General features: G+C 43.5%; 1 protein-coding gene across 2 annotated transcripts; it reads left to right on the forward strand.

Annotated features, from left to right (window-relative positions):
• The first annotated feature begins 1,003 nt into the window (after positions 1-1,003).
• LOC109928795 (zinc finger protein 271-like) lies at positions 1,004-9,527 on the forward strand. Of its 2 annotated transcripts, none has more exons than XM_048616831.1 (2): positions 1,004-1,042; positions 6,741-9,527. In XM_048616831.1, exon 2 carries the CDS (start codon positions 7,290-7,292, stop codon positions 8,139-8,141), a length of 852 nt encoding a protein of 283 aa, XP_048472788.1. In that variant the 5' UTR covers positions 1,004-1,042; positions 6,741-7,289; the 3' UTR covers positions 8,142-9,527. The 2 variants fall into 2 exon arrangements, with proteins under 2 accessions (XP_048472788.1, XP_048472789.1); XM_048616832.1 differs by lacking the exon at positions 1,004-1,042 and adding an exon at positions 1,278-1,382.
• Positions 9,528-12,796: the final 3,269 nt, after the last annotated feature.

Below are 12,796 nucleotides of genomic sequence, written 5' to 3' on the forward strand. Positions count from 1 at the left end.
TTAATATAACTGATGCAGACCCATTAACTACAATTTACATTTTTTTAAAGAGTAGGACTTATTTTCAGATACTTATTCCATACATAAATGTAAATTTTTTATGGTTTCATAATTTGAAGACCACTACGAATTTTGCCATTTATAACAATTTAAACCAGGTGTGAAGTTATAGAGCAAGATTCAATATTGTTATTTAACTACAGTGTTTCATCTGAATGATTGTACCAATGAGACAATTTCCTACTATGGTTCTTCTTTTATGGCATTATGTCACGGTGAAGAATGGTAGATAAAAGGTTTCCTTTTATCACTTTATGCATTTATAGATACTCAATCCGCATATGTTCCTTTTGTCATTATTTCCTTCTCTTTCAGGATGGCTCCCTTATCGTATCCACTTTTAGGATCATACAGTACATCACTTTGACAGAGTCAGAGTCATAGTAACAGACCCATTGGTCCAACCAGTCCATGCCAACCATAATCTCAACTAAACTAGTTCCACCCACCTGCGCTTGGCCTATATCTCTCCAAACATTTCTTATTCATGTACTTATCCAAATGTCTTTTAAATGTTGTAACTATACCCGCATTCACCACTTCCTCTGGAAGTTCATTTCACACATGAAACGCTCTGTGTAAAAAAAAGTTGCCCCCGCCATGTCTTTTTAAAATCTTTCTCCTCTAACTTTAAAAATATGCCCCCTGTTGTCAGTATGAAAGCTTCTGAGGATGAAGAATGCTATTCCCACACTAGAAATCTCTGTCATACATTTATCAGGGGAACTGAGACAGCAGCTGCAATAAGTGAGGTTTTATTCAGATGGGACAATGACAAGTTTAAATCTCCACCTGATCTGCTGCTCAAAGTCACCTCCATTTCACCGGTCAGTTTCCCAAGCTTCAGGAAACTCATGTTGCTGCAGAAATATTTGGATTGACTGTGAGAGACGTCAATCAGAGAGTCCACCCACTCTGCCCATTCTCTCCTCTTCCAGAGCTGGTTCACTTCCTATAGGGACTGAAACCAAGTGAGGAGATGGTGAGTGAAGGAGCAGCTTTTATACAAATTGTATCCCATAATATCCACACCAATCTTCAGGCAGCCTGACTATCCTGTGGGCAATCAGGGGTGGAAATGTCCCTTATGCTGTGTGAGAAGATCCAGCTGAGAGAGCTGTTTACTCGGTGCTTTGTGCTGAACTGTTTGACTGGAGCTGTGTGTTGGATATTGAGTGTGTTTGTTGGAAGCATTTCCCTTCTGATTTCCAGGCTGAGTTTTGTTAATGGCTCATTCCTGAATATGAGAAGCTGAGGTGCAGAGTGTCTGAGGATTCCAGTTGATGTCCTGCTGAGGCCCTAAGCTGCTCCCGGTTTTCCAGGTGAAGTGAAACCAGTGCTTTGTATCCCTGAAACATGACTTCTACTCTCCCTGTATTGTTTTCGTTGAGATATAAAGGCCAACATTTCAATACAGGGCAGAGGAGATTACCATGGAGTTGCATTGGGAGAGAGACCCACTGAGATCTTTCCGGATGAAGAGGACAACTTCACCAATGTGGGCATCTTGGAAAAGGCTTCACAATGGAGTTATAAATCACTCAGAGCTGGCAAGAACTGCAGATGCTGGAGATCCTTCTTCCCAACCCAAAACGTCAACTTTCCTGCTCCTCTGATGCTGCCTGACCTGCTATGTTCCTCCAGCTCCGTACTGTGCTGTCTCTGACTCCAGCATCTGCAGTTCTTGCTATCGCCAACATTTCCTTAGACTTTTTATTATTTTCTGTCCCTTGCTATCTATACTTGGGTCTCCAAATCTCTTTGAACCTCCTGTGTTTCTAGGTTTTTCTCCATTTATAAAAATCGTATTCTGTCCTTTATAGGTTTAAAGTCCTAACGTGGAAATCCAATTGTCACCATTTTGTCTATTTTCTTAAACTGTTTGTGTTTCTTTGTAATTTGCTGTTTTTGTACAGCTCCTCCTTCACATTTTCCCAGCCTTGTTCCCAGACACCCCACACTCTCCAGCCCCCACTTCTTACTCCTCCCTCCCCCTCGGTGAGGTGCATGATAACTCTCTGGCTCCCGTCCACTCCCTCCCCAACCCTATCGCAACCCCCTTAACCACCTCCCTGACTCTGCTCAACCTCACAGTCCCCAGTAGCAGGCAGACCAGTGTTGAATACAGTATTCTAAAATAGCAGGTTGTTTTTCAGACTGGAGGCCCGTGACCAGCATTGTGCCACGGGGATCAGTGCTGGATCACTGCTTTTCATCATGTATATAAATGATTTGGATGTGAATATAGGAGGTATGGTCAGTAAGTTTGCAGATGACACCGCAATTGGTGGTATAGGGGATAGGTGAAGGTTATCTCGGAGGACAATGGGATATTCACCCTCGCAAACCCCTCTCTGACCCTCCATCGCTCCCTTGCTCCCACATGCTCATCCTCTCTTAGCTGACACACGTGTGCGCGCGCACACACACACACACACGCACACACACACACATCTCTCCACTGCACTCATAATCCCAGCCTCTTACTCCAGTGCCCCACCCGATCTACCTCATCTCCCTCTGCCTCCTTGCTTCCCCCCTGCCCTCATTCCATCTCCCCCTCCACACCTACCGGTCCCACTCTCCTCTCCTCCAAACCCCTCTCTCCCCTCTCCTTCCTCTCCCCCTCTCCTGTTCCTCTCCTTCCCCACCACTACTGTCCTCCTCTACTCTCCCATTCTCTGTCTCCTCCCCATCTCCTCTCTTATCTCTACCGCACATGTATGCTTCCCCATTTCTGCTCTCCACCTCCTGCTCCCGCCTCTGCCTTCCACCTTGTGTGACACATCCTAGTGTGTTTTCCTGCCCCCATCCCCTGACACCTGTCAACCCCTCAACCCCACTTGTCCCCAACTTGCACCTCAACATCAATCCCTACTTGTCTCTGAAGCTCCACAAATAGTGACATTGGCCCTCCAACCTCCACAATGTTACTCCGCTCACACAGTGCACTCTTCCCCAGCTGCCTGCTAATGCCTATCTCCCCACATCTTTCCTCTCCTCCTTTCCCTTCTGTCTCTCTGCCATCCCTTCTCTATCACCCTCGATCTGGGAGTCTGTTTCTGTTTTGTTGACTGAAGTTGTTCTCCTGTCTTTCTCCTTCCTGTAGGCCTGGCTGCTCAGAACCACTGTTTAGTAACTCTCATTATCTTGGTGCGTGGTCAGCAGCATCTCTGGACTTTAATTGGCTCGCTAATGTAAGAATAGCAGTGACGAATCTCAAATTCCTGAGACAATCTTTGTCCAATTTGTGATTTGTTTCTTGATAGTAATGGTTGTCTTTCTGAGATCACTTCCTGTTACCACCTGACTGATTTCCTATGGCTTGACCCAGTGTTGCTTCACTTCTAAGTAGCTTCACAGTTTATGTTTGTGTGACAATCTGAGATGAGACTAATTCGGGAAAAGTCAGATCCCAGACTGCACTCTGAATTGACAGACCATAAGTTTTTTTATTTTTACTGTTTGTTTATCATGGCAGTCAGTCAGAGTCATAGAGAAGTACAGCGCAGAAACAGACCCTTCAGTCCAAAAGAGTCCTTGTTGACCAGATATCCTACATTAATCTAATCCCATTTGTCACTATTTGGTCAATATCTGTCTAAACCCTTACTAATCATGTATCCATCCAAATGTTGCATTTGTACCAGCCTCCACCACTTCCTCTGGCAGCTCATTCCATATACCGCCATCCTCGGTGTGAAAAAGTTGCCCCTTAGGTCCCGACTAAATCTTTCTCCTCTCACCTTAAATCTATGCCATCTCATTTTGGACTCCCCTACCCTGGGATAAAGACTGTGGCTATTCACCCTATCCATGCCCCTTATGATTTTATAAAACTTCTATAAGGTCACTCCTCAGCCTCTGATGCTCCAGGGAAAGTAGCCCCAGGCTATTCAGCCTCTCCCTCTAGCTCAAACCCTCCAAACCTGGCAACATCCTCATAAATCTTTTCTGAACCCTTTCAAATTTCACAACATCCTTCCTATAGTAGGGGGACCAGAATTACACACAGTATTCCAAAAGTGGCCTAACCAATGTCCAGTACAGCCTCAACGTGACTTCCTAACTTCTATACTCAATGCACTGACCAATAAAGACAAGCATACCAAACATCTTCTTCACTATCCTGTCTACCTGTGACTCCATTTTCAAGGAACTGTGAACCTGCACTCCAAGGTCTCTTTGTTCAGCAACACTCCCCACGACCTTACTATTAAGTGTGTAAGTCCTGCCCTGAGGTGCCTTCCCAAAATGTAGCACCTCACATTTATCTAAATTAAACTCCATCTACCACTCCTCGGCCCATCTGATCAAGGTCCTGTTATGCTCTAAGGAACCTTCTTCGCTGCCCACTACACCTCCAATTTTGGCGTCATCTGCAAACTTACTAATCATAGCTCCTATGTTCACATCCAAATCATTTGTATAAAAGGCAAAAAGCAACGGACCCAGCACCAATCCTTGTGGCACACCACTGGTCACAGGCCTCCAGTCTGTAAAGCAGCCCTCCACCACCACCTTCTATCTCCTACCTTCAAGCCAGTTCTGTATCCAAATGGCTAGTTCTCCCTGTATTCCATGTGATCTAACCTTGCTAACCAGTCTACCATGAGGAACTGTGTCAAATGCCTCACTGAAGTCCATTTAGATCACATCCACTGTTCTGCCATTACCAATGCTCTTCGTTACTTCTTCAAAAAACTCAATCAAGTTGGTGAGACTCGATTTCCCACGCACAAAGCCATGTTGACTATCCCTAATCAGTCCTCGCCTTTCCAAATACATGTAAATTCTGACCCTCAGAATACCCTCCAACAACTTGCCCATCAGCGATGTCAGGCTCACTGGTCTATAGTTCCCTGACTTTTCCTTACCACCTTTCTTAAATAGTGGCACCACGTTAGCCAAATCTCCAGTCTTCTGGCACCTCACCTGTGGCTATCAATGATACAGATATCTCAGCAAGGGGCCCAGCAATCACGTCCCTAGCTTCCCACAGAGTTCTGGAGTACACCTGATCAGGTTCCAGGGATTTATCCACCTTTATGCATTTTAAGACATGCAGCACCTCCTCCTCTGTAATGTGGACATTTTTCAAGACGTCACTATTTATTTCCCCATGTTCTCTAGCTTCCATATCCTTGACCACAGTAAACACTGATGCAACATACTTGTTTACTATCTTCCCCATCACCTGCGGTTTCACATATAGGCAGTCTTGCTGATCTTTAAGGGGGCCCTGTTCTCTGCATAGTTACTCTTTTGTTACTGCACCTCTAAACAAGAGGCTGTTTGTTAACTTTTTACAAAGGTTTTTTGCACACTAAGGGATAAAAAAGCTATTTTGAACTTTGTAAGTACTGTTTGAAGTCTTCTTATGAATATCAGAAATAAAGATTGTCCTTTTACCCTCAGCAACAACCTTGCAGATACTGAAATCCACTGAAGAGTCACCATGGTTCTACTTGAAGTTTCTTGTTCAATTGGCATAGATATATTTGCAGCAATCCTCTGCATTCACTCAATATCTGATATGATTTCATGAAAAGCAATAACAATCCATAAATTGTGTTCCTTAATCCTATTCATTCATCGTACAATATCTTCTTCTGTGGCACCTTAAAACCTTCTCTTTCAGGAATGTTTCTCTTATTGGGACTTCTTTTCCAATGCACTGACTTCTGAAGACTGCTAAACTGCATTGCTGATGTTCCAGGTCTTTTCTATTTGAAAAAAAAACACTCACCTTTTGAACATTTCTGTCCTTGTAAAAAGACATTGTTTCCATCTCTGGCTCCCTGTCTCATACGACACCTTATTGTTAGGCAAAAGCTCATTTTATGCCCCCTCTCTTGCCCCTTATTTTCTAAATCACTGAACTATTCACCCTCAGGGACTTTTCAAAATAATACCTCATTTATTTGCATCTAAACTCACTTTGAGACAACCTATTACCACTGTCAGGACTAGTCTAAAATTAAACTAAAACTATTTCCTTCCCTCTGAACAGACACAATATAAAAATACAATAAAACATAAAGATATGCATGGTTCCAAAGATTCCAAATAATAACATGTCAAGAAACGTCCTCCCATTAGACCATGGTCATAAACACAATGATAAAGTTAAACAAAGACCTGTGCAAATGGAAGAACTTAACAGTCAGAAAATTGCAACTGTAAACAAAGACACAGTATTTTATTGACCACAATTAAACAATATAACATTTACAATTCACTTCAGCATTGCACATAATTAAATGATAACCAATTATTGAAAAATAAACTCAGTGCTACACTTCACTTTTAAAACATTCCATGACACTGATTCCATCTCTCCCTGGGAAAAAGCATTTTGCATGGCCATCTGAAGAAAAAAATTCTTCTCAACTCCATCTTAAAGTGTGAGCCTCCCCCACAGAGGGAAATGTCCATTCATTCCCTCAATGTGTTTCTATCGGATCACCCCTCATTCTTCTGAACTCCAATGGATTTAGGCTTAACATGTTCAATCTTTCCTCATAAGACAAGGCCTTCATCCAGGAATGAATTGAACTTTCATGGATGAATTTGAACTCTGAATCGCTGCATCATTAATCCAGTACTGTATCAGCTGTTGGCAGCTATCCCTGGAGACATGTTTTTTGAAATATCTTTCAATGTCTTTTGTTTCACAGATTTTACCTGAAGACCCCAGCCTTTCCTAAAAGTGTGCATTAGAATTTGAAGTCAGTCCCTTCAGCAAAAGAGAAGAGAGAGGGTTGAAGGAAATCATATTTCCTTTTCCTGTTTTACGGAAGGATTGCACTGTACTACACCAGAGAATACAGAGAGGATAGACACTACAGATCCTGACCATCACCCAAGGAACAACTGCATAATTCTGGGAAACCATCCAGTCCCTTTACAGCATTGCTAGACATAGAGAAAGTTGGGCAGTGAAACCATCATCTGGAAATCAATCAGGTCAGGGGAGCTTTGACAATTCATCAGATCTGAAACTGGTCAGTGGTGTGGAGCCTTCTGAAGGTTCGGCTGTGGGTGATCAGTCAGGGTGAAGCTGGGAAGAAGTGTGAGTGGCTCTAAGTGTGGTGAGAGTTCCAATCGTTCATCGAGCCTCATGAACTACTGACTCATTCCTACAGGTGAGAAACTGTTCAAGTGTGAGGAGGGCTCCACAGGCTCATCAGATCCCCTAACACAAGGTGTATCTATTGAACAGACAGATGGAAGAGAAACCATTCAAATGTGAGGTTTGTAATCAAGACTTCACAAGGTCATCGACGCTTGTGAAACACCGACGTGTGCACACTGGGGAGAAACCTTTCACATGTGAGGTGTGCAAAAAATCATTCATGCAGTCGTCAAATCTCCACAATCACCAACGTATTCACACAGGGGAGAAACCATTCACCTGTGATGTGTGTGACAAGTCCTTTTCCGAGTCATCCCACCTCCGTGTTCACCGACGCATTCACACAGGGGAGAAACCATTCACCTGTCAGGTGTGTAACAAATCATTCTCAGATTCATCGACCCTCCGCAGACACCAACGTATTCACACAGGGGAGAAACCATTCACATGCGGTGTATGCCGCAAATCTTTTTCATATTTATCAACACTCCGTGTACACCAACGCATTCACACAGGGGATAAAGCATTCACATGCGAAGTGTGCAACAAATCATTTTCTCAGTCATCAAATCTCCATACACATCAACACACTCACACAGGCAAGAAGCCATTCATGTGCAAAGTGTGTGACAAAACATTCTCTACATTATCGAACCTTCGGGAACATCAACGCATTCACACAGGAGAGAAACCATTCATGTGTGGGGTGTGTGGCAAGCCATTCTCACAGCTATCGAATTTCCTCATTCATGAACGCATTCACACAGGAGAAAAACCATTCAAGTGTGAGATGTGTAGCAAAGCCTTCACACGGTTATCAAGCCTCCTGGTCCATCAGAAGATCCATATACCAGACAAACCCTTCAAATGTTGTGTTTGTGATAAAGCTTTTGTGACATCCACAAGGCTGCTGACACACCAGAGGATTCACACAGGGGAGTAACCCATGAAGTAGAGGTGCAGAATTGAGTCTTCACAAACTAACTGAATCAGCTCCTCCTTCAAACACAGATATAAACTGTTGATGTGCAATGTTTTTGATAAGGCTTTAAGTCCCTTCTCAAGTCTCCTGATGTAGTAGAGGATCCGTACCAGTGTGAAACCATTCAGGTGTGAGGTGTGTGAGAAACCTTGCACTTTGAGGCTATCACACAAGAGAAGCCCTATCAGTGTAAGCTCTGTATTGAAGTCAGTTATTGGACCTTCTGGAACATCAATGAATCTACATGGGAGACAAACTCTTCCAGTGTGACATGTGCCAGGATTGTTTCACCTCCTCCTCATTCACCAGACACGGACTTGGTGCTGAGTCACCTGCTTATGTTGCACTGAGAGCTGTCATTCCAAAGCACTGTCAGTTTCAAACTTTTCCCATCATCACTCCAGTCATGTTAAGGATGTCAGTTTAATCTTTAACTGGATCATCAAACATCACCAAATGAAGACATCAATATAGAAGCTGTTGCTTGTGCATAGATAACACTGTGTCTCTGGGAAGGTTTCCTCAGCCACAGGAAGTGGGTGATTCAGGGGAATGTGTGTCTGGATTATTCCTGCTGTGGACAAGAGGGATACAAGCTACTCATCAGAAGATATGTTACATTGTTACATTCTGAGTGTCTGCTGCTTTGCAGCTTCAGAGAAGAGAACAGAATTTCCTCTCAATGCAACATGTTATGAAGGTGAATAAAAACCGAAAGAACTGCGGATGCTGTAAATCAGGAACAAAAACAAGGGTCACCAGACCCGAAACGTTAACTCTGTTTTTCCTTCACAGATGCTGCTAGACCTGCTGAGCTTTTCCTGCATCTTTATTTTTGTTCATGTTATGAAGGTGTGTCATTTAATCGTTTTTATGAACTTGAGTTGAAAGATTGTGGACTCACCTCGATTGACCTTTTACAGCAAAAACAATGAAAATTGATGTTAGAATTTTGTCTTCAAGCAAGGTATTTCTTGGAAACCACATTGTCCCAGAACTGGGCTTGGTCGCCTGAACTCACTTTAGGGAAAACTCCTTCAGGTCTTGATTTTATTACTATTCTGTTTAAGTTGTGTTTGCAGGCTTTATGTTTGGAATTTTATTTGGAGAAAGCCTGCTCCAGAAGAAGCTGCCCAGCTTGTGTCTCCTGTTTCTAAAGTACATTTGTTGTGAGCTCGGGGTGAAAGCTGATTCTTCTTCTGGGAGAGTGACAGAAATAACATTGAGAAGTTCGATTTCCTCAGCAAGTTGCATCTGCCGGATTGACAAACTTCAGAGCACTCTACACGTCATCCTGTTTTATCTGAATGAATCGCCACCTTTGAACATAAAGTATCTTTTATTAAAGTGAATGTCTGCAGAGAAATACATTTTCTTCCCTTTGCCTGAAGAGTGTGTGTGCATTTTGTGTTAGTTGGAGGGATAAAACTTTCTATATTCATATTATAAACTGTGAGTGTTTAACCTATTTTGTATCCCCATTGAATGGGTTTCATTTTATAATGAATGAATAATGCTATGATTATTCATAAAACTTGGATGATTCAAAGCCTAGCATCGAGAAAGTTTGGGATTGTCTGTATTGGGAATGGGGTAGAATCTTTTTGTCAAGTTGTGACTCTGGAGGAGTAAGACAAAAGCAACAGTGCAGTGCACTATTCTCATCGTGGTCATCACAAAACTAATTCAGAAATTACCTTTCCATTGGATTTTTAGATCTTGCAGTGTTCTGAGAAATTCCAAGTCTGTGAGAAACGTTCGAAAGAAACTAACACTAAAGTTTAATCGAATATGTGAACAGATTTTAACATCATTATCTAATATTGTTGCTAGTCAAAGACAAAATGCTGTTTCTACAAGTATACAAAATGCAGAGAGTGAATCTGCAGCATTTAGTTTTGTTATTTTTGATATAAAGTCAATGTGGAACTATATCACAGTTCCCTTGTCAGAATTCCAATGCATTGTTTCACAGGCACTCCCTACATCTGAAACCAGTTATCACTATAACTTTTCTGTCTGCCTTGGTATTAAGGGAGTGGATATGAAGGTGTATCTGGGGAAACAGCCAAGGTAAGAGAGGGAATGGTTTTAGTGGGGTCTCAGAGGACATGTGGAGTGAGGGTGGGTTTGAATAAATCAGTCACTGCAGAAATGTTGTGGTGAATGGATGGTCAAAGGTCTGGACAGTTAACTTCACTCTCAAAAGTCTATCAGTGAATTGAGGAATAGTTTTTTTCCAGGGAGGAAAAAGGAGGAGGTAGTGCTGGAATGTTGAAGGGGGATGTGGGTAATCCATGGAAGTGATCAGAGTTAGCCTTCTCTGTGATTGATACGATGAGAGGGGTGAGGCCAGGTGACACGGCAAAGTCAAAGAGGTGGCCAGGAAGCTGGCTTAGAGAAATCACTGAAACTGAGTGTCAGGACAAACAAGGAAACTTCAGGAAAGACATACAGTTGATACTTTGAAGTATTAATTTCTGACACACATAAAGCATAGCCGGATCTTGTCAGCTCATTCTTGCAATTGCTGGAATTGATCCAATTGGGTTATATTTGAAAAGAAAAGAGGCCAGTGCCTTATCCATTAGGTCACTGGGCTATACAAAATGGGTGTTTGGTGATTGTAACGTAACCCTTTGCCTCTATGTTATCACTGCCAGATTTGATGCCTTTTTGTGGGCAATTAATACTAGCCCAGCCTGCAGTCCTGTTATGCATGGTCTGAGTAGATAGGGAGAATCTGTTCCCACTCAGAAAAGAATCAAGACTAGAAGGCATGGATTTAAAGTGACTTGCAAAAGAGGCAAATGTAAACAAAAAAACACCTTTTCACTCAGCAAGTACATAAGGAATGGAGTGCACTGCCTGGAAATGAGGTGGAGGCAGGTTCAACTGAGGCATTCAAGAGGGCATTGCATCATTTTTTTGAATATTCTTTTATTCATTCACGGGATGTGGGCATTGCTGGTTGGGCCAGCATTCATTGCCCATCCCTAGTTGCCCTTGAGAAGGTGGTGGTGAGCTGCCTTCTCGAACCACTGCAGTCCATGTGCTCTAGGTTGATGCACAATGCTCTCATGGAGGGAATACCAGGATTTTCACCAGCAGCACTGAAGGAACGGTGATATATTTCCAAGTCAGGATGGTGAGTGGCTTGGACGGGAACTTGAAGGTGGTAGTTTTTCCATGTATCTGCTGCCTGTGCCGTTTTAGATGGAAATGGTTGTGTGTTTAAAGGATTATGTTGAAGGAGTTTTCTTGAATTTCTGCAGTGCATTTTGTAGATAGTACACACCACTGCTATTGAGCGTCGTTGGTGGAGGGAATGGATGCTTGTGGATGTAGTGCCAATCAAGTGGCTGCTTTATCTTGAATGGTATCAAGCTTTTTGAGTGCTGTTGGAGCTGCACTCATCCAGGCAAATGAAGAGTATTCTATCACACTCCTGACTTGTGCCTTGTAAGTGATGGACAGACTTTGAGGAGTCAGGTGGTGAATTACGTGCTATGGTATTCCTAACCCCTGACCTGCTCTTGTAGCCACTGTGTTTATGTGGTGAGTCCAGTTGAGTTTCTGGTCAATGGTAACTCTCAGGATATTGATCGTGGGTATTCAGTGATGGTGCCACCTTTGAGTGTCAAAGGGCAGTGGTTGGATTGTCTCTTACTGGTGATGGTCATTACCTGGTACTTGTGTGGCGCGAATGTTACTTGCCATCTGTTGGGCCAAGCGTTGGTATTATCCCGACCTTGCTGCTCTGAGTGCTGCCCTCTGTCTGAGTGATGTCCCCAGTCCAGGTACTGTCCCCCCTACTCTGACTGCTGTCCCCTGCTCTGAATGCTGCCTCCTCCTCCTGCTCTGAATGCTGCCCTCCCCCACTGCAAATGCTGCCTCCCCTACCCCGCTCCAAATGCTGCCCCCTGCTCTGAATGATTCCCCCCACCATTCCAAATTCTGTGGCCTCCCTCTCTGACTTCTGCACCCGCTCTGAGTGCTGCCCTCAAGCATTGACATTATGGCCACCACGGTGCAATCCTGATTGGTCACTCTGATCCCTCCCCCAAAATTTGTGATAACGATCCAGAGGAATGTTGTTCACTTCTTGTGGGACATGTAGCTGTCCTGGATCATTGCTGATTTACTGACTGTCCTCCTTAGGGAGAGTGCTCATGACCTACTGTGCCTTTACATTGCCCAAGTGTCAATGTTCTGTCTCCAAATATTGCCAGAATGCCTTTACATTGAGCACCCCCTCGATAATGTGCCCTGACATATCTCCCACCGGATGCATAGCCTCAGTTATAATGCGCAACTCCTGTTTAGAGCTCTCAATTATCTTTTCAGCTGTTTGCAGGAGCTGTCCATCTTTTCCCAGAAACTGATTGTCATCTGGATCATGGCTGCCTCATACCTGAGCTCTCTCCCATCAGCAGCGACACTGCTGCTCAGGAATCTACACCTTCATCCATATGGGGTCAGGTGGCTAGCAGGAGAGAGGGGGAATTGGCTGCTGTGGTCACCAGAGTTGGGAACATGCTGAGCATGAACATGACAGCAGAGGAACGAGCTGGATGATCACCCCTGTTGTGTATCTGTGGATGTCCAGCTCACAG

This window comes from Rhincodon typus, chromosome 35 (genome assembly GCF_021869965.1).
Source record: "Rhincodon typus isolate 14 chromosome 35, sRhiTyp1.1, whole genome shotgun sequence".
In the NCBI taxonomy this organism is placed as follows: domain Eukaryota; kingdom Metazoa; phylum Chordata; class Chondrichthyes; order Orectolobiformes; family Rhincodontidae; genus Rhincodon; species Rhincodon typus.

Bases quoted from the DNA above. Each gene is read 5' to 3' on its own strand.
- LOC109928795 (XM_048616831.1), top strand. From the start codon at position 7,290: ATGGAAGAGAAACCATTCAAATGTGAGGTTTGTAATCAAGACTTCACA.